At 38.4% G+C, this 27,686-nt stretch overlaps 1 protein-coding gene across 3 annotated transcripts; it reads left to right on the top strand.

The window, feature by feature from the left end:
• The first annotated feature begins 504 nt into the window (after nucleotides 1-504).
• LOC101161056 (death-inducer obliterator 1) lies at nucleotides 505-27,686 on the top strand. Of its 3 annotated transcripts, none has more exons than XM_011477380.3 (16): nucleotides 505-621; nucleotides 2,113-2,153; nucleotides 2,818-3,955; nucleotides 4,053-4,299; nucleotides 4,395-4,655; nucleotides 4,792-4,972; nucleotides 17,372-17,897; nucleotides 18,047-18,206; nucleotides 18,283-18,399; nucleotides 18,479-18,583; nucleotides 18,677-18,833; nucleotides 18,957-19,554; nucleotides 19,667-19,820; nucleotides 19,892-19,981; nucleotides 20,073-20,268; nucleotides 20,876-27,686. In XM_011477380.3, exons 2-16 carry the CDS (start codon nucleotides 2,114-2,116, stop codon nucleotides 27,073-27,075), a joined length of 10,170 nt encoding a protein of 3,389 aa, XP_011475682.2. In that variant the 5' UTR covers nucleotides 505-621; nucleotide 2,113; the 3' UTR covers nucleotides 27,076-27,686. The 3 variants fall into 3 exon arrangements, with proteins under 3 accessions (XP_011475682.2, XP_011475681.2, XP_011475683.1); XM_011477379.3 differs by having other exon boundaries at nucleotides 17,369-17,897; XM_011477381.3 differs by lacking the exons at nucleotides 17,372-17,897; nucleotides 18,047-18,206; nucleotides 18,283-18,399; ... (5 more) ...; nucleotides 20,073-20,268; nucleotides 20,876-27,686 and having other exon boundaries at nucleotides 4,792-7,610.

Below are 27,686 nucleotides of genomic sequence, written 5' to 3'. Positions count from 1 at the left end.
GTCTATTTGGGTAGGAGCAAGTAACAGGAGCTAGAAAATATAAACAAACAAATCATAATAGTCTAAGGAAAAATCAATCTGTCTTGTCTGACACAAGTACTAAGAATATACTCATCTAAGTGAGTATTTTACTGGAAATTATCTTGCTCTTACTCTGTGAATTTTGTTAAAAAATTAGTTTTTTTGTATTGCTTTAGAATTTAGTATATTAGGCGTCTGTTAAAATGTCTATGGCAGAAGATAACTTGATTGGTAACAATGAACCTAATTAGGTATTTGATTTAAAGCAATTACTACAAAGAAGTGTATTCTTTGACAATATCATTGTTTTATTTGAGAACATTTGTAATAAATAGACATAATTATTTCTCTACATGGGCTATACTGACCTACTCACTAATTTTGTTTTACTCAAATTTTATTTCATATATTTAAAAGTTCTTAAACTAAAATCAATTGAAGTAGGTACTCACCATAGTTACTTCAGTTGGGGGAGGAGTGTTTGGGTTTATGAACAAGTCTCGCGAGATGTCTGCAGTGGGGCAAAGAAAATGGAAGCTTGTTAGCATGATAGCACCGCCGTTGACACAATAACTGGAAAAATAACAGTTTACAACGAAGGTATGACATTTGTATTGATGTGTTAGTGTCGATATCTCATTACTTCAGTAGAAAATGTTACAATATTCGTAATACTTTCATTTGTTTTGACTTATTGCCGAGCAAATGGCTGATAAATAGCTTAGCGAGCTACAGATCATCATCATCATGAGGATTTGCCTCGCTTCCTGCTGCAAAACACCCGAAAAAGAATGTCACTACCTCTACGCTGTGAAGTGTGAAAACGTTTAGGTTTCGTAGTTATTTAACCAAAGCAGCAATTAGTTTCGATTTTGGTGAAGTTTGACATAAGACGTTCAGTCTACCCTGAGTTTAATGCTTCTTACAAACTGCGCACATAAAGCTTAAATGTTGGGTCTACTAGTTGTTCAAAATTCTCCAAAACAATTATGCTAGACTGATTAAAGTATTTATTTTTATGAAATCAAGAAATTAATATAGCGAAATATGCAGGTTGTTGCATTAAGTCAACTTGTGTCCTTTGAATGCATTGTGCGTTGTTTTTTGACACAAGCCTCACACACACACAGCACATAGTTGTGCATCAGCATTCAGGACTTTATCATGAACAGCTCATGTTAAACGTTCACAGAACTAGAGCAGTTAGTGATGGTCAGAGGAGGGTAAGGGTTGAAACATTTTTAAAATCTATATGTAACATTTTATTTTCGAAAAACCATAGTTTTTTTCTAAAATGAAGACTTTTTAAGCATAAATTCACAACTCATTTCCTCATAATTATACAACTATATTTTCGTAAAATTTTCACATTTTAAAATTTATTTTACGACTTTATTCTCCTATATTTGTTTATTTTCTTCTTTAATGGTTGCCCTAATACTCAGTCATAGTATCTTATTTAAGTCAACTTTAAGTATTGTCTCCATACTTTTCCAAAAATGCCATCTGGAGTTTTTCCTATTTTATGTGATTTTACTTTTTAATAGGCTAGGGAAAAAATAAAGTGCTTTACTCACGAATTGCAGCTGCTTATGTTCAGTTACTCTTCAAAGCATTTTTACAGCAGTAAGTCATACACTCCCAGAGGCTTTGCACTCCAACTTTGTTCAAAAACTGTTGCAGAGCCTAATTTTCCCATATTCTTGAGAAAAGAAACAAATTAACTTGATTAACAGTTGATATTTAGAGGTTAGTAATTGATTGCAAATGCAACCTTTTGGTGCAAAGTTAACAATTTTAAGAACGCATTTGTCATTTGGGTTTAGTTAAAACATCGTTTTGAATGATTTGAAGGGTTTTTAACGCCAATTTCTACGTGTAGGTACATGGAGGTAATTACGTTTTTGAATAAAGGATTAAAAAAGAAAAGGTTAGCAAATCTTTAAAAAAAAAAAGCACCAACAGATATTTTTGGGATTTGATGTTGCCGTAATTAATCCTTGCTTAATTTACTCTGTAGTCATCAGCATTCTTTACAAAACCTTTTTCAAACTAAATTTGTCTTTTCTTTTGCTTACTTTCGATCACTAGAATGGACACAGTGGAAAATAACACCAACATTGAAGATTCAGGTACATGTCCCCCCCCCCCCCCCATTTTTTTTTTTTTTTAAAGACCCACTTCGATGAAAATTGTGTTTTTGGTGTTTTAAACAAGTTGAGGGTTTTTTCTCATGATGGAGGACATGCATAAAGAAAATTAAGCTAAAAATTTCATTCCCAAGTATTTCTTTTTTCAAGTTGTTGTAAAACAGGAGCAGACAAAAATGCCATTTAAAAAAGAGAATGTTTGAGATGAAGAAAACACCTTAGGCGGGGCCACAAGCTCCTTGCTCAACATCCGTCTGATGCATTCACCTGTAGACAGCTGCAGCCAGACCTCCATCTGGCCTAAAACAGTACGGCTGGATAGCTCCAATCAATATTAGGTTGGGAGTTTGAGGGGCTTTAAGGTGGCAGGAGAGATTGATAACAGGAAGTGTGGCGGGGCTTACTCCGCACCTACAGTCCCACCCACAGTTCAAAGGTGAATTTTTAATGAACTACTGCTGCTCTGCAGAAACTGTCATAGAAAGTGACATTTGACATAATCATAATTTTAAAAAAACCACTGGGAACACTTTTACAATCGATCAACAGATGATTGGAGATGATTGATGAACAGATGATTGATCTTTGATGAATTTGTGTTAGTGGACGGCTCTTGTTTACTCTGTTTGCTTCTGCCTTTTTTTAGACGAGCAGCAGAGTACTTCAGAGGGATCAGACCTGGGTATTAGGCCAACCCTGTCACAGTTTAGAAAGTCCTGGGGTTTCAGGCGGACAACCATTGCGAAGAGGGAGTTCATTGAGGAGGTTGGAGAGCTTGCCCACAGTCCTCCACTTGTTCGGAGAGGCAGAAGTCGCAGAATCAACCAAACACCGCAGACCCCCACAGACAATGAAAGTACACAAAAACCTCTAACAGCTAGGAGTGTTTTAGATGACCTCCAGTGGTCTGCCCCATCGTCACCTCTGTCAGACGATGGAAAGCTTTCCTCTGAAACCTCTGCAGGAGATGCCCTTGATCCCCTTTTATGGCAGGATTTTGGTTCCGCCTTCCACACAGCCTTTTCTCTACTTGGTGGGAATGAGGGCCTGTCGATGACGATGATGGATTCAGAGGAAGTGTCTGACATTCTAGAAGCTACTGATCCCACTACAGCCCCAAGTCCTCCAGCTATAGAGGAGATGGAGGTGGCAGACAACATGGATGCCATTGGCGACGCACAGCCAGCTAGTTATGGCTTTGTTCAAGAAGAAAAGATCAGTGAGACCATTCTGATCTCTAGTCAAGAAGATGACAGCGATGATCTGACTCTGTTACAGGTGAAAGAGTCTGCTTACCCTAGCGGCAGGCAGGGTGGCACAGTGGCTCGTGGGGGTAAAGGGGGAAGAGGAAGGGCCAGAGGAAGGGGGAGAGGGAGAGGGAAAGGCAGGGGCAGGGGTAAAGGCAGAGGCAGGGGTAAGGCTCTGGAGCTTCAGAGAATCATTGTCGGTGCAGAAGACAGTGATGATGAGGTGATGATTGTTAGCACAGCCGAGCAGCAAGATACGCCAAAAGAAAACGATCCAGATATTCCTGCCGAAAAAGAAGCCTCTCCTGTCAACGTCCCTCTAGACCCTGCTCAGCAGCTCAGCCCAGACTGTGTAGTTTTAGACGGGAGTACAAGTCAGAGTGCTGCTGCTATCCTTGGCCAGTTTGATGATGTGCTGGAAGAGATTGAGGGCAAAAAGAAAGCAGAGAGTTTAAATACATGTACAAGCATATCAGACACTGAGGGGTGTGACCCCAATGCCCTGTGCTGCATCTATCACCAAAAACACGATCAAAGGTAAATTCTCATTTCTGGTAACCCCGTTTCTTGGTTGAAGTCATTTGCAAACCTGAACCATGTGTTACTTTCACTTCCTGGTCAATGTTTCTTTTAGGTTCATGGTCTGCTGTCACAGCTGCCAGGCGTGGTTTCATAATAGTTGTGCGGATGACAGTTCAACAGAAGTCTGGAAGACTGAGAGGAAGGAGCACAGAAACACTTGCCCCCAATGTGCCACAAAGACGCAGCTTGTATTTGAATCTCCCTCCCAGCCAGAAGCTGACCTTAGCCTTCCTGAAAGCTGGAGACAAAGTCCTACTGGAGATGATTCTGTGACGCAAGAGCTGCTGCATAACTTCAAGGTTGGAATTCTTTTAAATTTCTACTGAAAGGATGATTCCTCTTCTGTGCTTTTGTTTAGTCCGTTTCAGGTTTTAAGGGGATAATCTGTTTGCAGGAACATGAAGCTGACAAAGTGGAGGTGCAGCCGAACTCTCTGATGAAGAAGCACGAAGTTGAGATGGAGACTGACCATTCTCACCCTGTGTGCACTGGGCCTGGCTGCTCCAGACAGGCACTGCCAGATTCAGTGTACTGTGGCACAGACTGCATCCTTCAGCATGCTGCCATCACTATGAAGACGCTCTCTGACCCCAAGGTGCCTAAAACTAAGGGGCGTGGGTCGAGGAAGTCAGCAGGGGACAAACCCACTGCAAAGGTAAACTGAAACATTCAGTTTGTTAACATCAAAGTGGGTTATTTTGTTTTTCTATAAGGTATTTTCGGTAGTTTTTCAATACGGTAATAATTTTGGAGCGTCTTTTTTTCTTTTTCTCTATAAATCCCCATCACAGACACAAAAACCAGGTCGGATGTCCAGGAGATTGGCAGAAAAATCTTCTCAGGATGCTGACGAGGAGGAGAAAAAGGAGAACGATGGGGAGCAAGAGGCTGCTACATCCTCTATAACCTGCGACCCCAGTCTCACAGATGTTCAGTCCACTTCCATCCCACCATCTTATTTAAACACAACGTGTATGTACCATTCAATACTCGTACACATCGAAGCAGTTTTACACCATGTACAAAGCACTTCTTTGGCATTTCATGGATGCCTTCTCCCAGTTTCTTTTAATCAACACACCAAAACAGTCACACATAACCTACAAAAATCTTTACACCTTTGAGTTCTCTTTTGGACAACCAATAAGTGGCAGGGGTCAGCAGTGGGTAAGTATGACACCTTTTATAGCTGCTCTTGTTGAAAACGTTGCACCTGGAGGAAACAGGTTTCTGGGGCTGATTAATCACCAATTTGAACAAACGTCGGCGGCGTCTCCTGGGTTATCGCCACGTGTCTGGTTCCACTAGAAAGGGGTGTTTGGTTCTGCATTGTGCTATTCCACAGGTTTGGGCTCGACTTCAAACTGTTTTTCAAAGGTTTCCCCTGAAATCAAACATGACACTCAACAAATATCTGGCAGTGAATATATTTAATCTTTTTGAGATGCAACAAACACCAAAATGAAAATCTGCTTTGAAGAATTAAACTAAACTGCACATAAAGCTCTGATTACCTTGCATATTATAAATATTTCTCATCTTCTGAATATACTTACTACAGTTTGAGCATTCCATTTTAAATCCTAAAATAACTGCCTAAAAATGTCGTTTTTAAGATCTTTATGAGAAGTCCAGAGAGTGTGACAGATTTGATATAGATGAAATACTCTCAACTGTTATCAACTGCATACCTTATATAATATACTGTCAATCTGATGCTAAAATGCATAGCCTTATGTGAAAAATCTCATTTTAAAATAATCCAGTTTTGAAGATTTGATCACAGACCTTCAACAGTTCACAGCACTATTTTTCATCAAAAGTTGCTTCAAGGCGAATCAAACAAAAATCATGGTCTCACAATCAAATGAAGTTTGATGGATATGAAGTAGAAAAGGTAATTATGGGCTACAACAGAGCTTTTGCAGGATTTTCCGCTCTACTTTATGATTATAAGGACTTAAGTCAACAGCTGGTATGTGGCATTCTTTGTGTTGAAGTGATCGGGTTTCATATCAAGCCTGCTTCTCTGAACGGAATGGCAGCGGTCTGAGCTGCCCTCAGTCCTCAGACTCATCACCTTTACAGGATTTTTAAAAGCCTGACGTTACCCAGACCCCTCGCTCTTTAAGAGTCATACAAACTTATAAGTAAGGTTATATATGTTCTTTATTGTTTGATTGAAAGCCAAGCAGCAGATTGATGCCTGCAATGAAGGTTAAGTAGACTGACCATGTGCCTTTAAGAACACTTGGAAAATGTTTTATTACATACACACAACTGTGCTTCATTCAGCTTTCCAATATATATTTTTTAAAAGCTTTTGGTCTTGAATCTTCCACTCCCTTACACCCACAACACTGTTCACACATTTTTTGAGTTAATATGGAGATAAACTGGTCTGAACATCTGAATATCTAGAGATAAAAAGTGGACAGCTGGCATGGGGGAGTTGTTCTGAGTACAGAAGACACCACAGTGTTCAACAGGGGAAAGCTGGAGATATGTTACACTTAACCAACAGACATGTCTCACTTCTATAAATACCAAGTGTAACCTGGTTGCATTCTTTACTTTGAGTCACTTGAACAGTCATTGCAACTGAACACATCTACACACAACCATTCCGAGGAAGAAAAAGAAAACATCTTTTTACCAAGAAGTACAGCATTGCCTGGTCCTCATCCAATGCAGTTACCCTCACTGTACACACATAAGCAAAAGCAAGTAACCAAACTCAAATATTACCTTGACGTTTACTAAGCTGAGAAATGAAGTCACCTCTGTTTTCTATGGAACTGCTAGAATTATCTTCAAAATGGAAACACACATGGTTCAAACTAAACTAAAGTTGGTGTCAGAATATTCTCTATAAATAAACACACAACAGGCCTGTTCAGGATGGACTGCCTTTGCCAAAGCTGAGATTGGCTCCAGCATAGAATGTGAATGGATGGATAAATGCACAATATTTTACTTTTGCTTCATATTTAGTAGTTAAATATTTCCAAACAATCCTCACTATGACTCTACTGACAACAAAGGGAAATGGAGAGCAGCTGACTATTAGGAAATATGAATAATTAGAACACAAATCCATCAAAACTGCTTTTTCCTTTGGCTGGGGGACGGCGGCCATGGTGCAGAGGAAGAGCGGTAGACCTCTGATTGGAAGATCGTAGGTTCCGGTCCCGCTCTGCATGCTCATGTGTTGAAGTGTCCTTGAGCAAGACACTAAACCCTGATTCTGGTGGTTATAGGCTACCGCCAGTGTTTGGCAGCAGAGCCGCCATCAGTTTGTGAATGTGGATGGGTGAATGGGACTATGAAGCGCTTTGGGCCTTCTAAGAAGGTAGTAAAACGCAATGCAAGTATACGCCCTTTACTATTTTGCTCGTCAAGACAGTTTCATAATGTGACCAAATACAAGGATCTTGCTAAAGATGAATTGATCAAAAAAGTAAAAAATAAAGTTAAACCTTATGAAAACATGAGAAATTTGTAGTTTAAAAACCTACTACGACAAAGATCATGTTTTCTGGGTCAAAATGGTCATGTGGCATTTTTCTGATAATTGAAGACACATAAAGAAAAGTAAGTTCAAAATTTCATTTCTGAGTATGTCTTTATTAAAATCGTTGTCAATCAGGAGTAGACAAAAATGTTGTTGGAAAAAGAGCTTATTTGTTATGTTAAAAATATAATTAGCGGGCCAGAAACTCCATGCTCCACCCCGTTCTGATGGATCCACTTGTAGGAGACAACTAGATTCGTCTACGTCTTTTTTTCCCCGTCTGAGCTGGTATCTGGCTCTCACCTGTACGGCTGGATAGCTTGGATATTGCTTGCCTTTTTTTTTTGCACCTGTATTGTTAGGTTGGGGGTGTGAGGGGCTGTAAGCTAGCAGGGGGATGTGTAAACAGAGAACTCTCAGCAATGAGGAGAGGAAAGGGGGTTGGGGTTTCTCTTTGGGGCACCTGTTGCTCTGCAAAAACGTATGTCCGAGCAAAGGACACAGGTTTTTTGATCTTGGCTAAAAATGCCAATCAGAATTAAAAGACATTGAGAACACTTTTACAAATGTTCAAAAGATGATCAAAGTGGACTCTTAAGTTTAGTTTGTCCCTAAAATATTTTTGCTCTGACATAATACCAATAATGTTTGCTAAAAAATTTACCACATAGTTTTATTCATGAACACCGGCATGTTCTAGATTGTGTAACTTTGAACAAAACTCCCATAACCTTTTAGTAGATTGCTGTGAAGTCACTGAAATATGTGATTAATTATATTAAAAAATATATACACTGAATTTTGACTAATATTTAGGATCAAAGCTAAATTCTAACAGAGTGATGAACTATTAAGGTAATCTTTTTTTTTAAAATAACTTTTTATATTTTTACATTTACTTCACATTTTCAAAGATCAAACATTTAAAAAATGAATGAGAGACCACATATTTTTCATACCTGTGGCAGTACTGCCAACCAATCCATTATGTCCCTACACAAACACAGAGAAAACAAAAAGGAAAACAAGAACACAAGGTTAAAATCACATGCTTGTTGTCCTGCGGACCTTCAAAACCTCGTGATGACCAGCTGCACCAGTGTCTGCCTCAGAATGTGCAACTGTGAGGTGCTAAACCACTTCTGGAGGACATGACCCAAACTAAGCAGCTGGCTCCAGGCATGACAAATGTCATTTGACCACCTCCAGGATCTCACAGTGTCTAAGTGGGGTTGAGCAACATGGGATGAGACGAGCTGGGACGACATCTTCGCTCATGGTTCCATCAGGACAGCTTGGCTCTCCAACCTGACAAGCAGAATTGCTCTGATCTATAAAAGCCAGTACTTGAGTTTGGTGCTTCACTATGCAAACTCAGTCACTGATCAAATAGAAAAAGGTGAAATAATTGCACAAAATTCAGTACAGAACTGTTGGTTCTACGTCTTTCGTATTCTAGAAAATTGGTTTGAAGAAAACTACATCAACCCTGTTTTTTTATACGCCACATGATAAACCAATTATACGTTCCTAAGCTTGGGACGTCTCTCCTTTATGGCACTACTAAGATTCAATGGGTACATCTTTTGCTTGGTTCAATGTTTTTTAAAGTCAACACTTCTATTACTCAATTTTTATTTGTTCATACAGTCAGTAGAGATGGGATAAACAGATTTCTTACTCATTTTGATCATTGCTTACACTCACAAAACCAGGTCTTCACCTTTTCTTCTGTGCATACAGCATTCATGAAAAAAGGTCAACGTTGGCTCACCTCACACCTTCAAACAGTTCACTAATAATATTGAGCTTTCCAAATCTGATAGGATAAAATGAAAAGTTAAACAAATAAGTAAGGAAAGCAAAAACAATTCCACAAACGTAGTCCTAATTTCTTTAAAAACTTTCTATCTGAACATACCGTTTTAAATATTGTATCCTTGTGTAAGTCTGCATGTTGTAAAGCAGTAGCAGATGTGTAATGATTGTGTATAATCATAGGTGTTTTGGTGGCGTTGAATACCTTTCCTACGTGGCATTGAGAAACAAAACAAATGCGTAAAATGAAGATGTTCTGTCGTAATATGATCCAGAATAGCTAAACAATACTACTCCTGTAGTCTTGATTCTGCCTTTGTTTAAGCTGATGGCTTAAAAGAGGTGAACATTTTCTTTGACATACAGTTCATCCCATTTTAACATCAGAAGACTCAAACTCATCTTTTGACTTTTTCCAGCTTTTTTTTTTCTATTCAAAATTCTAAACCTGATGCAAAATGGATTTTCTTTCTATTTATTTGGAGTGTTTCAGTTTTATAATCTGAAATATAGACCTTGTTTTAGTTATTGCTTTAATTGCTGCGTACACCTTTGTTAGAGTAGGAGGGGTGTTTCGGACTGACCAATAATTGAGCAGGGGAGTGTTTGCAGATATTTCTGGAATAAAGGAAGTGAAAACCTGATTGCAGATGCACAGCACCACAATAAATCAACCATGTCAGAATGATGCAGGTGTAAAGTTCAGTAAAAAAAAAGGGCACAATAACAAGTACAACTCCATTTCTGCTTTTTTAAGGAGGAACAATTTAACACATGAATGGACAATGTTCTGTTGTAGACTGAACATATATTTATAGCAAGAGGACAGAAGTACTTTGAAAAATATTTAGTTTTTCCTTCTGCAAACATTGAATTGAAAATATTTCTTGAGAGATTTCTTAAGAATAAATACCTCTACATGTGACAAAATTATTCATGTATAGATTTGTTCCACGAATTTGAAAAGATGTTCTGCTTCATTTTATTTCTTTACCTGGAAATGTTAATCCTCTTGTTGTGAAACTAAGACTACCTGCTCCCTAAATAAGAAAGGTGCTTATAATCTAATGCTAAAGAGAAACTTTCTCACTGCCACAGTTTTGCACTTGGTTGTTGTTCAGGTGCCATTTGAGCCAATGGTAGTATGTGAACTTTTTCCAATGGTTAAAAGCTCCAAAGTGGGTGGAGTTTGTCTGTGTGAGTCCTAGCTGATTCAATGGCGAGATCAGCAGCGTTCAGATTTATTATATGAATGCTGCAGCTGTTATAGGAGGAAACTTTCTCTGCTCAGCTGCAGTTGTAACAAGAAGGCACATTTCTACTTTACTTCTATTGTTTTCTTGGCAATCACAAATGGTAACAAGAAATGTTCTTTCTGGTCTTCTTCAAACATGGCCTTTTTCTTGAGTCTGCACAGGTGACATGCGTTACAGACATCCAATGAATTTTGTACTTAATGTTGAAATCTTCTAAACATATCATGGCTGAAATTTCCTCCTCTTAATTCTTGGTTCTTCTAGAAAGCCTTCATGTTTTTGGAGCATACAGTAATATCTTAGCTATTAAAAAAAGAAAATGGTTATCAATAATTCACTTCCTGTCTAAAAAGTATCTTAGTATTTGTGAAATTTAAAATACCGGTAGGAAAGATTAGAGTGTTGGTGAACATCTAGGACATTTTGTTTTTCTTTTTTAATGAGTAAGATGTCTGTCATTGAGTTTTTACAATCTGCTTATATCTTACAGAGTATTGTATCAAGTCCATTTATATTTAATGATCTAGTTTACAGCCAGGGTTGTCTTAAAATGGTGGGAAAGAAAACCTCAACATCAAGCTTTATTATTTTGAATCCCATTCATTTTAGCTCATTCCAAGATTGTCTGAAGTGTAAAACAACAGTCTGTATAGTTGATATATTGCATGATAGATATTTGGAGTAATCCTTATTCTGAGCGAGCAAAAGGTGAAAATGGAAAACCTCAAAATGAAAGATTTTAGGGAAGAAACCTCCAACAGAACAAGACAGTTATAGGAATTATTGGCTGTGACAAAAATACTGGAAGCTCTGTTGGATAACAAACATAAATGTTAGTAAAAGCAGAAAAGAGGAAGCAGATTGATTAACACAAAATCATTGAAACATCTCCTTTAAAAAACGACTTAAAAGTTAATCATTGCAGAAGTAAACGACCATAAAGCAGGCGAGCACAAAATTACCACATTTCTGTCATCAGTCAAAGGAGAGATGTTAGTGAATGACAAAACAACATGAGGATGGTTAAAGGCAAACATCTGTGGATTATCTGTTATAACACAACCAAACTTAAAACTATTTTACCATCTGTTAAGACTCAAATAGTTACTGGAATTTTGCAAGAGAGAGTGAAAGACACAAAAATATTATTATCTGACAAGAAACATAAAAGTTATTGAAGTGTAATTCTTTAAATGATTTCCTTGTAGCTTTTATTGGAACAGTAAAATAAAATCTCACCAAAAACACAAAAAAGATTTTAGGAACATTTAATGACAAAAAAATAACAAACAAGGTTTTTTTTATTTTTTTTTATTTTAAGCAAATTTCCATTTATTAAAGAAAAGTGATGAGATTAGCTGTAATGTTACTAAAGGTCATCTAAGGAGTGTACTGCTGTTGTTGAGGCTCAAACACTTCATGTTTAAATAGATACATTATTGTTTCAAGTAAAGTGATTTCTCTTTGAGTTTGGAGACTTTGTTGTCATCAATGCAATAATTAAAATAGAGGGAAAATGGGGAGAACATCATAGTCTCAATGCTGGGATTAAAATGAGAGAACAAGAAAACCTCAGTCTGAACTGAAAACACTTATCACTGCACTGATGAGGGCTTTGTGTTCTGTTATATGAATCAATACTCTTTGGGTTTTAGGATTTTGAAGAAATTAAGTTTTTTAAATAATGCTATGTAAAAACAAATCACAAGTACAAATCCCTAAATACATGCCATGAAACAGTTTTTTTTCTATGTCAGCCCCATCTTTTTCAGAACATTTGAGTTGTAGTTTCCAGTGTTTCTGTCTGGAAAGGTGCATCGTTGATACGGCTCAATGCTGTAGCTCTGTCTATGTTGTGTCTTAGTCAAACTGGCCGACTGCAATGTGTCAAAATCAGTTTAAAATGCTGTGCATCTCTTGCATTAGCAGAACAAAAATTAGGGTATAATCCTGTTTTTTGCACACTATCACTGTCACAAACTGACAACACCTCTAGGCCCGTGTGGTTTTTTTGTTAACACTAACCCTTGTGCTATCTTAGATGACCCCACCCTTGCATTGACGTGTTCTCCCTACCATGACAAAGGTGGATAAAGGTGGAAAGATTTCATGTAATCCATGGACACCAGCGAAGATCACAAATCATTGAAGAAAAAAGGTTCAGAGCACTGTCTAGTGGGTCTAGATGACCCAACTCCCAATGTTAAAGTGCCTAGGATAGCACAAGGGCTAAAATGCTTCTGATGTCTCTGTCCTGAGTGTGAATGCAGAACACATGCACCCTCTCCTGGTCAAATAAGTGTAGTACAGCACAACAGGGGTTTTGCTGGTGTTTCATTGTTTTAGTTTCTCAGTTAAACCCTTAAGATGATAAAAAATATAATGCAACAATCCGGAAAACTTCAAAAATCATATCTATAAAACATCTGTTAGAGGTAAAATTCAACATTAACAACAAAAAAACAAATGATTCAACTTGGTCCATCAACTCACCTTTGTGTGTAAATGATGTTTGTGTGTGTGTTATAATAACCACATTATATGCGCTTTTTGGTGCACAAAAACAAAATGCCACTTGAGTGAAATTCCTGATGCTCTACAGAATGACTTGAATTAAATTGATTGAGGGTTAATGGTGAACATTTCATTAATCGTCTTTCCTTTGATTGTTTCTTTCTCCTTAATCCTTTGTTTTAATAACAGTTCATTCATTTGGGGATGTTTGGATATTAATGTCTATAAAGGAACCTTTAGAAAAAGCTTTATGATCCATGCACAGTATTTTAGTTTAGATTTGTTCTCTATAAAGTTCAAAGTTTACAAGACAAAGGTATATTTGTCTTTGATTAAAGATTTCCAGAGGATCCGTTAAAAGACAGATTTTGGGGCTCAGACCTTCTTTAGTTTCTGAGAATGTTTAATTCTAGCATATGTGTTTGTGTGCTAGTTACATTCACACATTTGTGTGTCTTCATTTGCTTCTGCTGTTGCTTTTTCCCCCCTGAATGATCTAGACAGAAATTTCATTTGGTGCTGACATGACGCTAATTCTTGAATAAGAAATCAGTGTAATGAAGTTATTTTCAACCACAACCTCAAGAGTTGTTGTGAAGTTCTCACCATTCAGTCATGTTAAGGAGGTTCCGCCCACTGTGTTGCACTGCAGGATGTTTCTACACAACTATATGTTCAAATGAGGAGAGTTTTCTGACATTTATCACAACTCTTCCACTCCCTTTCACTTCAGGGAATGACTGTTTGTTGAGTTGAAAAACAAACCTTCTTCCCAAAACTATTTAAATATTACTTCAATAATCCATAAAAGCAGATTTTGTGAATAAATCAACATCTGCCCCTTCAATAAGAAAAGCTATTTTTAGCCCTAAAACCTATAACAGTAGCCCTTGTGGATCATCAGACTTCGTTCTACTCAGTGCTTGGACATTTATAAATATTCTGATTAACCACATCAGTCTTTACTTTAACTCTTTTTACTTTACTAACCTGCTTCAATTGGAAGGTTTTCCTTCTGTTATGTCGAATTAACCCAAACTACAAGTCAAACTACAAGTCAATGATGTGTGGAAAACGGTCTAAAGTAAGACAATAAAGTTTTATGCTTTATAAATAAGCTAAAAAAGTTTTTAGATCAATAAAACTTTAACACAAACATAGGATTTATATCATCAATGTATATATTATTTGGACATGTCTGCTTAATTGCTGCTCTTAAAGTTTACATCCTGAAGCAACAATTTATTCCCTGGAACATCTGCTGTGCCACATTTACATAGATATTTACATTTTGGCAAATCCTCCTTTATTGCATTTCATGAATGTTGTAGAACAACAAGACTTGTCCATTACTTAAAATGATCAGAAAAAGTAACCAAACACAAGGAAAGTCAGCTGGGGAAGTATTTTACAGTGAATTTGGATTTGCAATAACATTTCTATTCTTTTCAATTCAGAAGAATTATTTGAATAATGGATGGAAAAGATTATTTCTCTTTAGCCTCAATTTTATGCATCACAAAAAAGCTGTGCAGACACCAAACAAGGCTTAGATAAATAAAAAATCTATAAATGTTAAGATATACATTCTGTACGTGAGAGTGAAAGGAAACTGTTGAAAATGTTTATTGGTGATCAGCAGGATAATCCTAAAGAATTTTTGATTTTTACCTTTAAAGTTTTATAGCAATGCATTCATTTCACCCATTACTCTACCACACTGGAACATATTTGGCATTTGACCAGATGTTTACCCCATTTGCAGAAACAAACATGGAGTTGTAGAAAATTAATATGAGGCACATGACAGCTTGCATGCTTGATTCAATCATCTTATAACCTCCAGGTTTCTAAGTAAAAAAAAAAGGTTGCCTTTAAAAAAAGTGTTTCCAACTTGATTAAAAACTTTAACAGACCCATAATTGTTGATGTAAAACAGTATTTTTTTTATATAATAAATACATTCATTCAGTTGAATATTCTCTGGAGCTCCATAGAGTCTAAAGGTTATCCAAACACCATACTAAAAGGAATCTTAAAGGTTATTGGAACACATAAAGTTTGGATACCTCACCTCACCATCAGTGCACTTCAAAAGAAGAACGAAACAGTAGACAGAAAAAAATGGAATGGGAAATTTGTCATTAAATTATTTTCTGCAAGATACAATAGTGCATTTTCTGTTGTTTTACCCAAAATAAACTTGTGATATTAAAAGCAAAATGCAAGTTTCCTATAAAGGAAAGTATTAAGTTTAGTTTAGTCTGTATAGTTGAAGTATGATCCTTTTGATTGTATGTTTACTTTACAGTTATCGGTACAAAGCCCATCGAGACGACTGTTGTGAATTTGGGCTATACAAATAAAATAAAATAAATTAAACAAAAACTGCAACGATATACACACAGCCAAACATACATCCAAAAGACCATGATTATTTAAGTTAGAAATGATTGACTTCGACTTTGCTCCTTTAATCATAATATCTATGACTCGTATCTGTCAAAACTAGAACAGGGTACAACATGCTCAAAAATTCCCCAAAGATGAACCCCAAAACACATGCATTTGGCTAAAGTCGTCAATCCATAAAATATGCAATACCATAACTTTACTCCATCAGTCTTTTGTGACAAAAAGTATAACTGAAATATGCATTTTGCTAGTTTGTCCTTTCTTAAAACAGCTTCATAATAATAAAACTACCTGTTTGAGTCCATGAGTATATTTTTCTTTCCAAATACACTTGACATTAGCTTATTTAAACCAAAACAGAAACCTGCAATGAATCTCCTTGTGGACAGCTATATACAGATAAATCCTTTTCATTTATTGTCTGTTCATTTAATGACATTTGTAGGAAAAAGTCTGAACAACCAAAGTACCATTATTCCACATTTTAAATTTCAGTTTACCTTGTTCTTGTCATTCACTTATTTGTTTACTTCCCACAAAAACGCTTGATGCCAAAAGCGGAAAAGGTTTGGGAAAAACAAAAAAAGTAAATGTTTCAACTGACCAGAAAAGTTGATCATAGACATAATTATGTTCTTGCATAATTTCAACAAAGGTTCATGAAAAAATATAGTTTAATCAACAGTAGTATCAAAACATCAAAAGTACATGTTTTAACTGCAGTAAAATTACTTAACTGAAAAGTTAAGAGGTGCTTTTATGTAAGTATAAGATTATGTTAACCTACATTTTTACCATTCCTGCATCCAGTTGAAAAAGATTATTGACACTATTATTTGCATTTTTAAAGTAATCAGCTTTACTGGATTGACAGTAGTTTTTGTGTGTAGCACAAACCCACTATGTAATAAGAGAGATGACAATGATGTAGAGATCTGAATCAGTTAGTAGTGCTCCAAAAATACATTTAACTTGCAGCAAAGCACAACAATTTGTAGCTCATCAAAAAATGCTACACATTGCCATTATACCTTTAAACATTCTTGTTAAGGCACACTGAAAAATGGAACAATGACAATATTTACTACTTAAAGGGCCTATACCATGCAAAATAAATTTTTATAGCTATATGTATTTTGATGTTCATTCCTCACAAAACGAAACCTTAAAAGTGGTATTTTGATCGCATTTCTGAGTTTTCCTCTAAAAACCTGTACTCTGAGCTCCAGCCCCTCCCAACCCACGAAAACAAGCAGGTTCTCACGAGTTGAGATAGACCAGTAAGAACAGCCCCTTCCAGAAAGATTCTGTGCTGCCGGCACCGCCTCAAGGCTAACACACACACACCCACTTTCTCAGCGGTGGTACAGATCTCAGCAAAACCCCGCCCTTTTATATGCACAACATGCACATCCATCTTTCCAAGAGTTTGGAGGCTGTTGTTTTCATGGGCGAAACACAGACACGCTGCCCAGGCCGGCTCTAGGATGATGTCATGAAATGGGCGGCTCCCACAAGGAGTGGCGGTGCCTCAGAGATCGAGTTGTCTTCTGGGTTGGAAAAGAACTCAGGAAAATAACTAATATTTAATTTTAAAAAATCGTTCTTTTGTGTGCATTATATTATCATATACATGGATATTGTTTACTATTTATGCTCTTAAAATGTATGAGTGGATTTTAAACACGAGTGGATTGAAAGATTATGTCAACAGCTGAAAAGTTTAAACATCAAGTTATTGTCAGTTTAATAAACTCTTGAACGAAAGAGAATTATTTTTTCTGTTATTTTAGCAAAGGTAACTAAAATAATTTCAATTTTACACATATACACTTCTCTCTTTTCTTTCAGCAGTGAATGAGGCCGACAAAAACCCTGTGACTTACTGTGAGGCTGGATCTTCACCCAAACATCTTCCAGATGACACCTCAAGAAACCCAGCTGTCATTTCCAAGTCTGCAATGGAGGAAGCAGCTGCACAAAGTCAAACCCCAGAAAAACCTAAGGACCCGGAAAGCAGCAGCGCATGTCCTGAAGGAGCAGTTACTTCAACAACGCCTTCATCAGAAAAATCTGGTCAGGTCCTGATTTTAAAACCTCCAACCTCTTCAGCATCTAGACATCATGAGAGCGGCGCCCTCGTGGTCTCAAAAACCACATATGTCATCCCAAAGAAACCGTCTGCATCCCAATCTGTGTCAAGACATATTTCAGCATCAGCTGCGGTAAAGAAACCCTCCTTGGGCCTCGGTTTGTCAAGTGAAACCCGAATTCTGCCTGTGTCGCCGGCACCCAGTGCTCCCTCCTCCAGACCCTGTCAGCCCAACACCCAGATCAGGCAAAGCATCCAACGCTCCCTCACAAGCATCCTTCTCAAAAGGTGGGAATCTGTAAGATGACAGTTTTATTCACTCAAAAACCATCTGTTATGTTTATCTTTTATAGCCAAATTGTATTTTCCAACCACAGTCAAAGAGAGTTCCTTGTGATTTATGTTGCGCTGACATTGTAATTTCTTTATTTCTTCAGGATCTGTGATTGTGAGGACCTGGAGATGTCTGAGAGTGAAGTTGCAAAGCTTGTTGCTTGCATTGAAACAGAGATGTTTGACATATTTCGCAACACAGATAGCAAATACATGAACAAATACCGAACAATAATGTTCAACTTAAAAGACCCAAAAAACAAGGTTTGTTTAATGTTGTTAGTTTTTTCAAAATGTCAAATTCTATGGAGTGTGAAGTTGTGAATCTGTCGCCTTTTAGGGCTTGTTGTATCGGGTTGTGCATGGAGAAATTGGCCCTTTCCGACTGGTCAGAATGAGTCAAAAAGACATGCAGGCTATTACGGCGCCTGAGCCTAAAGCTGCAGAAAAATCCCAGGTAAAAAAATAGTTCCGAATAGCTCAACAACTAAGGATTTTGCAGCGATTGTGATGATTCAGTTGTTTTATTTGTACAGAAAAAGGACGGGACTGCTAAATTGACAAGTTTGCAGAAACCTGAAGCTGTGAAGATTGATTTGCCTAGTTTGAATCCTAGGATTGAGAAGAAATCTGAAATCTCAGTATGTACACTTCAAATTTACATTATATTTTTTACAGACTTTTGTAAAGCATGCATGGATTAGATCTATTTGACGGTATAATTTGCTTTGCAGGACCAGAAGAAGAATCCTGCTCCTCCTTCATCGAAGGTCAGAGCTTCTCACCCTGGCCAGGATGGTGCTGCTCCAGATATTCTCTCCTGCATGCTAAAGGATACAACATCAGAACACAAAGCTCACCTTTTTGATCTGAAATGCAAGATATGCACAGGTGAAACAACTTAGTTGCTTGACAAAGGCATGCAAATTTAGAAGACCCCAAACGTATAATATACAATAGCCCAAAGTTGCTACTTATGGTTATTTAATTCTATATCTCTTCTGCATCCAAAAGGTCAGAAACAAGGCACAGAAGCGGAAGAGCCTGTAAAGAAAAAACCTAAATTGTCTTTGGGAAAAGATAAAAATGAGCCACCTTGGAAAAAATCTGTGGAAGAATCTTCCTTGCGCGCACCACCTGACTTCGTTGACAAGGATTCGCCTGCATCTTCATCAATAGATTCCTTTTCCCACCTGTCTGACTCCCCAAAGTTGACCATTGTGGAATCGCCTGCTTCACCCACGGATTCACATGCATCCCCTACTTTTGAATCTCCAGCTTCCCCTGTCATAGAATCTCCCGCCTCCCCAACTCCAGACTCTGCTTCTGTGACTCCACCAAAGAGAGGATACACACCTGTTGTAATTCCAGCTGTTTCTACAGTTAGCATTTTGAGACGGGATCCCCGCACTGCAGCGAGCAGAATGGCTAGTTCCTCTAGTAACAATAACACAATTCAAAACCAAGCTCCCTCTTATGCCCCTGTGAAAGACACTCCTCGTTCATCTTCTGCCCCATCATCTTCACTGCCAGCACACAAAACATTACCCAAGTCTATCCTACTGAAGCCATCTTCAACTGCTGATCCCAGACTTTATGGCTCATCATCAAGGTATGTAAACAGTTTTTCAAAATACTGGAAAGAACTTTCAAACTACTCACTTCTAGATGCAGCATCTGACTGGAATCAGTGTAGTTTCTTTATCATGTTTATTGTTTCTCAGAGCCATGGCCTCTAAGGCGCCAGCTGAAGGTGACACTGCCCAGTTCTTAGCCAAGCAAGACATTCTATGGAAAGGCTTTCTAAATATGCTCACTGTCGCAAAGTTTGTCACAAAGGGATACTTGGTTTCGGGATCAGCAGAAAATCTTAAAGTGGTATGTACATACACATTTTAGTTTACTAAACTGTTGTAGAGCAAACATGAAAAGCTGCTACTTTTGTGTAGGATCTACCTGATACGATTCAAATTGGAGGCAGAATCTTGCCTGAAACCGTGTGGGACTATGTCGAAAAACTAAAAACCTCTGTTACAAAGGTAAGCAAAATTTGTCAAATGTCTTTGTTTTCTTTGAACCCTATTAAGAATATTGTAAATTAATATTTTCCCTTTGCTTTTTGTTTCCCAGGAGTTGTGTGTCATTCGGTTTCAGCCAGCAACAGAAGAGGAGGAGGTGGCGTACGTCTCCCTGTTTTCCTATTTCAGCAGCAGAGGACGTTTTGGAGTGGTTGCAAACATCAGCCGGTCAATCAAGGATGTGTACCTTGTCCCACTCAGTGCAAAAGAATCAATCCCATCAATGCTACAACCTCTTCAAGGACCAGGTGTGAATGCATTTTATTACAATTTCTTTAATGTTTTGATTTGCCTTTAAATGCATAGGTGTTAACACTTATAAGACTATAAGTGGAGAGAGGTTATATTTGGCCACCGAGAGAGTTTGCATCCTTTAACATCAGAGAATGAGGTAAAAAGTAGATGTCATGTGGCTCAAAGGGGGTAAAATCATTTTGTAAAACAACAATCTGTAAAACTCTGTCCTTAAAGTTGGATTAGTATTTTTACGCTTTAATGCTAGTTTGTTGTTTATATTTGTCTTATTGTTGCTGACGTAAACAGCTTAAAGAAACGCTAAAACATGTATAGCTAAAATAAAATCTGACAATTGTGCTCAGGTCTTTAAAATTATTTAAATATATTTTTGGGCAAGAACACCATTTTTATTCTAGTATTCAGGGTCTAGTCATACTGTTAATGAGATATTTGATCTGACAATCATTTCTTATGAAAGCAATTATACAAATCTGACTTCTTTTTCTGTTTGATCTGATCTGGACTTTGATTATGAAAAGATTTATTTAAAAAATGTTGGTTAAAATTGCAGAATAGAAATATAAAGGCTTTGCTTGTTTTTTTTTGTTTGTTTTTTAGGGTTTGAAAAAAATCGACCCAATCTTCTCTTGGGTTTAGCAATTGTCCAGAAGGCAAAACGTCAAGGAACCTCTCCTCCGGAAATTGAAGAAAAGAGATCCAAGGTTAACATGTCCAAGGATCCTATGTGGATTCCAAAACCACCAGTCCTTTATGGGTCAGATAAATCGGAGATGTTTCAACCCTATGATCCAGAAACACCTGCTAATTCCTCTCCTCTGTTATCACCGTTGGACTCTTCAGCTTCTGGATCAGTTAAAACACCATCTGTTTTAACCGCCCACAAACCACCTCCTCCTGTCCCATTTGTTGTTGCCCCAGAGTCAACATCTAATAGCAACTCCGAGAAGAATACAGCACAAGCATCGAATGAGAAGACTCCGCTACAATCTATTTTGAAAACTTTGTTTAGAAATAAGCAGTCTGACTCCAGTGCCTCTGAAGAAGGTTCTGCAAAACCAACTCGTGGTACCAGGAAGACCCCAGTGTCTCTAATGTCTGACTCAAGTTTGGATCCAATTGTCCAACAATATGGACAAAAATCTAAAGTTCAAAACTTGGAGGAAGAGGAGAGTGACTTTGACAGACCATATGACCCTGAAGAGGAGTATGATCCTGCAATGAAACAAACAACAGTTACCCCACAGACAAAAGAAACAAGTGCAACTGATAGCTCTACGGTATCAGAGTTTGTGGAAGATGATGTAGCCTATGATCCGGAAGATGAAACCATCTTTGAAGATATTCAGAGTAATAAAGCCGTAATAAAGCAGACTGCTCCAATTCAGACCCCAAATTCTCCATCATGTCCAGAACCAGCTCTAACTACTACTTCAACACAGAGTTCTGTTCCAGTTTCAGTCACATCAGAACTTCCCACTGGTACTGTGGTTGTCTCAGCTGCAACATTAACGGAGCAGCAGAGGATGCTCGAAGAGCTCAACAAGCAAATAGAAGAGCAAAAACGTCAGTTGAAAGAGCAGGAAGAGGCCTTACGACAGCAAAGAGAAGCTGTGGGTATGTTCATGGCTCAGTTTTCTGTTTCTGACTCTCTTATGTCTACTCCAACAAAAGCTTTCCCTCTTAGCCAGCTATCATCTGTGGAGTCTGGTTTGTTAAAGACAGAGCCTATAGCTTCAGACAAAACCAACATTACAGGGGCAGATGACAATTCAAAAATGATTTCCAAAATGTCTAAGATAGAGGGCACTGTCTTAAAAGATGATAAAACGAAGCCTGATGAAACAAAGACAAATGTTGAGGAACGGGACAAATATTCCTCAGCTGGAGAGATTGATGACTCTGATGTAGCTTATGATCCAGAGGATGAGTCCCTTTTTGATGAAATACAAGATGATGTTTTTAAAGGTGGGAGTACAAAGGCAGGTGATATTTCATTTAGATCAAGGCATAGTGACACTAAGAGTGGAGGTTCTCCAGATTCATACCATGGCAAAAAAATGAAATCCTCACCAAAACGACGGAGTCGTCGTGAAAGGCACCACCATGGAAGTCCTTCAAGGAGATCCCAGCCTCGGTCCCACTCCCGTTCCAGTAGACATAAAGACAGAGATAGACATAGAAGAAGTGAAAGGGACAGGTCAAAGCATAGGGTCAGAGATCCTTCTGAACGACAGAGACACCATCACAAAGACCCCAGTGCATACCGACATTCTCGAGGACATAGAAGATCTCCATCAGCTCCTCGAAAAAAACATTCTGTATCTGTTTCTCCAAAACGACACAGGGCCCCCCTCTCTCAAGGTGTTGAAAAAACAAAAGAAAGTGATCTTCTCGAATCTTCTGACTTTGCTGCACAGAATAATGAATCAATTTCTCAAGTTCCAATTAAAAATACTCCAGATGGAAATCATCTGGAATCCATCTCACAAATGGCAGAAAAGGATTCACTCAAAAATACTTATAGTATGAAGACAGATATTCCACATCTGCCAATGTCTCAAAACAGTGAAAATAAGGTATCTGGCTGTAATCTTTCTACACAGACATGTAACTCTGCCCAGCAGGTTTCATTTTTTACAGATAAATGTGAAAACACAATTCCATTAAGAGAAATTGAGCCTCCCATTCGAGATTCTCCTGAGAGCCCTGATCCAGATCCACGTTTTGTAAAACATTCCCCCATTGAAGGCGATGGTTGTTCTGAATCTGAGGATGTGAAAGATCCAGAAGTGTTTACCAATGACTCAGTGTTAATTAAATCTGAAAAAGACTGTTTACCGATTGGTAGTGAAACAACAATATCCTTTAAGGTACTAAACCAACAGAGTCTTGGTGTCAGAGGTCAATATTCAACACAACAAAAGGACAAGACAGTAGCAGATTCCAATAAAAAGGTTTTGCCTTTATCCACCATGGAAGATTTGAGAAATATGAATAGTTTACCAAATATTAACCAAGAGGTTAAACATCTGCACCTGGCTATGCAATCAAGAGTTGACTCACATTCACCAATGGAAGAATCGAGAAAGCAAAATGAAAAGGCAGGTAGACACAGAGAAGACCTATTGGTAAATAGACCTGGGCTTGATAATATGATCTCACAGCCAAGGGATCAGTTGTCAAGTGCTGATAGTTTAAAAACAGATGCTAAGGGATTTGCTTGTGGAGACCAAACCAATATTTATCAACATCAAGGCTTGCATTTAAAAATGGAGAACCTTCAGTCAAAACCTGGGGATACTTGTAGATGGACGGAGGTTTTACAGGGAGAAAAAGATGTAACGCCAAACAATCCAAATCCAGGTTGGAAATGTCATGAACCTTTCCAGAGCAAAGGTCTTCATTCTCATACCAGAAATTTTGAATGGAATGTACCAACATTTGACAGGAATAGCAATCAGTGGGATCAGAGTGGACCAGTTGTTTTTGACAGAAAAGGCATTGAGAGCCTCCAATGCACACCGCCAGAAAATAGCACTATAGCTACAAGCTTAACCTGTGAGGAAGGACCAGGGTGTTCAGGTTTCATGGGGCTTAGGACAGAAATAAGGGGTCCTGACATGCATGACAAACAGTTAGATCAAGGACCTGAAAGGACAATAAACAATACGGTGACATTGAATATGGATTCAGGTTTTAATAGAACAGATCCTGTAAGGGCTGGTCTAGAAACTAAGCTTCCAATCCAAGAAAAAAGAAGACAAGAGGCTCCTGATTTTATGGGGCAAAAATATGGAGGTCCATCTGTGGTCAATGAGGGATTTGGTATAAAAGGGCAAAGTGTTACAGGGTCTTATGGGCCAGGATTTAATGACAGAGGTTTATCTGTGGGCGTGTGTGATCCTGACAGAAAAGTTTTTGTTGGACAACATTTCATAGAAAAAGACCTTGAAACAAAGGGTGTAATTAAAGGGACACAAAGACCATACATAAAAGAGTCAGCCAGCCCAGATTTAGGAAATAAATGGCCTGTAAGGAGAGGACAGGGTATTGCAAGTCCAGGACCTGGTATGAACAGTTCCATGGAAGAATCTGGGCATAACACCGACAACACAGGAGGTCAAGGATTTATTGAAGGGCAGTGTCAAAACACAGAGCCCCCTTGGAATAAAATTGAAGGACCTAGACACTCAAATTTCAGAGAACAAAGGCCTGGAGGCAGAGGTTTATCTGTGGAAGATCCTAACCTTTTTAGAAAAGAACCTGCTGAGCTCCAACTTAGAGGACCTGGGTGTGAAAGGGGAAGACCGGTTGAAAGAGGTCTTCACAATAGAGGACGTGGAGGTACAGTTTTTAGAGGGCCACGGCCCAACCAAAGATACTTTTCCAGGGAGACAGTTAGTCAAGGTTCGGAAATAGGTTCAGATTTCTGTGAATTGGCACCTGATCTTAGAAGCTCAGATATTCATGATCCAAGGGCTGACAAAAGAATATTTGAAAGTTCAGATTTTAGAAGGCCGGCTCTTAAAATGAGAGGTCCCACTTTAGACAACCAATATGCTGAGAGTAGAGGGCCAAGAGGGACAGATGTGTGGGTACCTGGTTCAGAAAGGACAGGTTCTGGAGAACAAAACATTGGTGATCTGGGTTTTGACAGAACAAGAACTTTTATGCGTGATAATGGGGGTAACTTCATAGGAGGGGGGCAAGAACAACTTGACCCAGGTATGGAAGTTCTGGGGCACCACAGTAAACAAGTAGGGCAGCAGTTTTGGGATCATGGGGGAGAAGGTAGACATCCAGATTTCAGAGAACCAAATACAAATGTAGGTCCAGCAGGTCCAGTTCCACGCAGGAGAGAAGATGAAGGTCCAAATATTGGGAGGCCAGGGCCTCAACATGCTAGTCTCAACATGGAAAGCCTAGGACCAGAAAGGAGAGGTCCAGAAGGTCCAAATATCATATTTGGGAATGAAAGAATTCCCCCAAATGGGGAAGATATGCCAAACAAGTGCTTTCCAAGAGGCCCACAGTTAAGGCCTTCTGAGCCAGGAATAGCCCAGCCAGATATAGAGGGCCAACAATTTGGCAGAAGAGGGGCACACTTTGGAAGTGTGGGGCCTGATAGAGATACCATGGGAAGTCAAAGGCCTATTAGTAGATATCCAAATATTTCCAGAAGACCAGAAATTGATGAAAGAGCTCCTGCCAATGAGATCCCACTTCATGAAAGACAAATATCAGAAGGCTTAAACTTCAGAAAACCTTGGCTTGAAAGACACTGTGGAGAAGAGAAGGGTGAAAGACATGACTGGAAAGAATCAGGTTCGAATTTTAGAAATCCAAGCATTAGGCATCAGGGGACAAATTCAGAGACACCAAGACATGAAAGACATAACGAATGGGTAGAACCCGAATCTGTTCAAGAAAGTCCTGATATAGAAGCTCCAAGGTTTCATAGAACAGATCAAAACTTTAGGGGTCGGGGACCCATGAGAAGACGCTCAAGAGGTGCAGGCCTCAATGTTCGTTCCTTTGGACCTGGAAGGTGTGACACAGAATCTGTAGAGAACTGGACTAGTAGAAGAACATCAAACATTGAAGCTATAGGAAACAGAAGGGGAAGAGGCGACAGACATGGCATAAACATAAACTCTCATCCATATCGTCCAGACAACCAGGACCAAGAACATAGTCAGCAAGAAATTCTTAGTGAATGGCAGCAAGATTTTCATGGTGAATGGGAGGACCTTTCAGCAAGTGAAGGTGGGATCCTACATGAAGAGCATGATGTCCAATATTCAGACCATGCATCAGGTCCTGGAGGCGACTGGAATTGTGCAGATTTTGTAAGTACAGGGCCTGATCAGGTGAATTCCGATGCTTTTTTTCCTGGACCAGGTAGTGGGAGACAAGAAAACGAGTGGAGAGAGCCTTGCAAAAGAGTTGGCAGACCCTTTTTCAGAAAGGAAGGGGATCTTGAAACAAGAGAACAATCCTTTGATAGAGGCAGAACTAGAGGAAGAGTGAGAGGAAGAAGTAGAGGTAGAGGAATAGGTAGAGGAGGAAGAGGGTCAGCAATGCAACACAAAATAGAGGGACCTCAACCCTTTTCAGGAGATCCAGATATGATGGATTCATTTCCAAACAGGAGTGAATTAGAGATGATGGATCCTGATTTTAGACACCCAGGACCCAGATATAGAAATTCCATCCCAGAGTACCCTGGTTTTGATGGTGAGGCTTCTGATTTTGGGGAGGTGGAATCTGAAATGCTCAATGTAGACATGGCGGCCCATGAGGATAACTTAAGAGAGGAATGGAGAGATCCAAATATAAGACAGCAACGTCGGCCGAGAAGTTGGGACAGAAATGTGGAGTTTCCTATATCTGACAAAAGACGTGCAGACATAAAGGATGAGCAACAAGGATTCAAAGGGCAGTCAGCTAAGAGGGAAAGAAGAGGTTCTCATGCACCAGGCAGATTCCAGGATTTTTACAAATCACATTCAGCATTGTTGAATAGTCGTGATGATCCAGGTCCAAGCAGAGGAAGAAAAACACTCCCTGTATTTAATAGACCACAAAACCAGCCAGTTGTAGAACCCCAGAGACACAGAGGTGCCTTACTTCCTACTCCAAAAGAAGGTCCTTTATTAAGACCAGATCATTCAGTAAATCATGATGCTTTTAGCATGACAGAAAAAGAAATGGGTCACCCAAAACACATGGAACCAGACAGAGGCCGAGGAATGGATTCCCGACACAGAGGGCGAGCAAGAGGGCATAGATGGTAAAGCCTAACTAGTGAGTACCTTAAGTCAAGAAAAAGTTGAAGATATCATTAATTATTTATGTGCAGAAATGATTACCAATAAAAGAAACTAGTCAACATTACTTTCAAACAGGAAGTAACGAGTCATATTCGTCAGAAATTGACAAAGGCAAACTAATCTTTTACCTTTGCTTAAACCATGAACCAAAACTACTGAAATACACTTAAGACTTTACACATAGGTGTGTTTAATGCTTTCTTTGAATACTCTTATGATTTCAATATAATCTGTAGACAGAACCTTTTAACATTTGGTTTGGGAGCTGGAAACAGAAAAAAATATGTATCTGTAACTTGTATTTTTGTTTGTTTTGCTGCATTTGGATAAAGATCTTGGGGTTATGACTAATGCCTCTTAACGAGATTATTTGTTTTTTTCTTAATCCAATGTAGTGTTCATGGTAGAAAAATACTCTGATTGTTGTACAGATCATGTACAGCTCTTTTCTTTGTAATCATAATGTCGCCATTGTAGTGTTCATTTGACTTGTATATTTTGCTGATTAAAAATAAACCTTATTCAGGATGTTTTAAAAATGCTAGTAGTCAATAAAGTGACATGTTTTTTAAAAA

This window comes from Oryzias latipes, chromosome 7 (assembly GCF_002234675.1).
Source record: "Oryzias latipes chromosome 7, ASM223467v1".
NCBI classification, from domain to species: domain Eukaryota; kingdom Metazoa; phylum Chordata; class Actinopteri; order Beloniformes; family Adrianichthyidae; genus Oryzias; species Oryzias latipes.
This window is presented reverse-complemented; position numbering and strand designations above follow the sequence as displayed.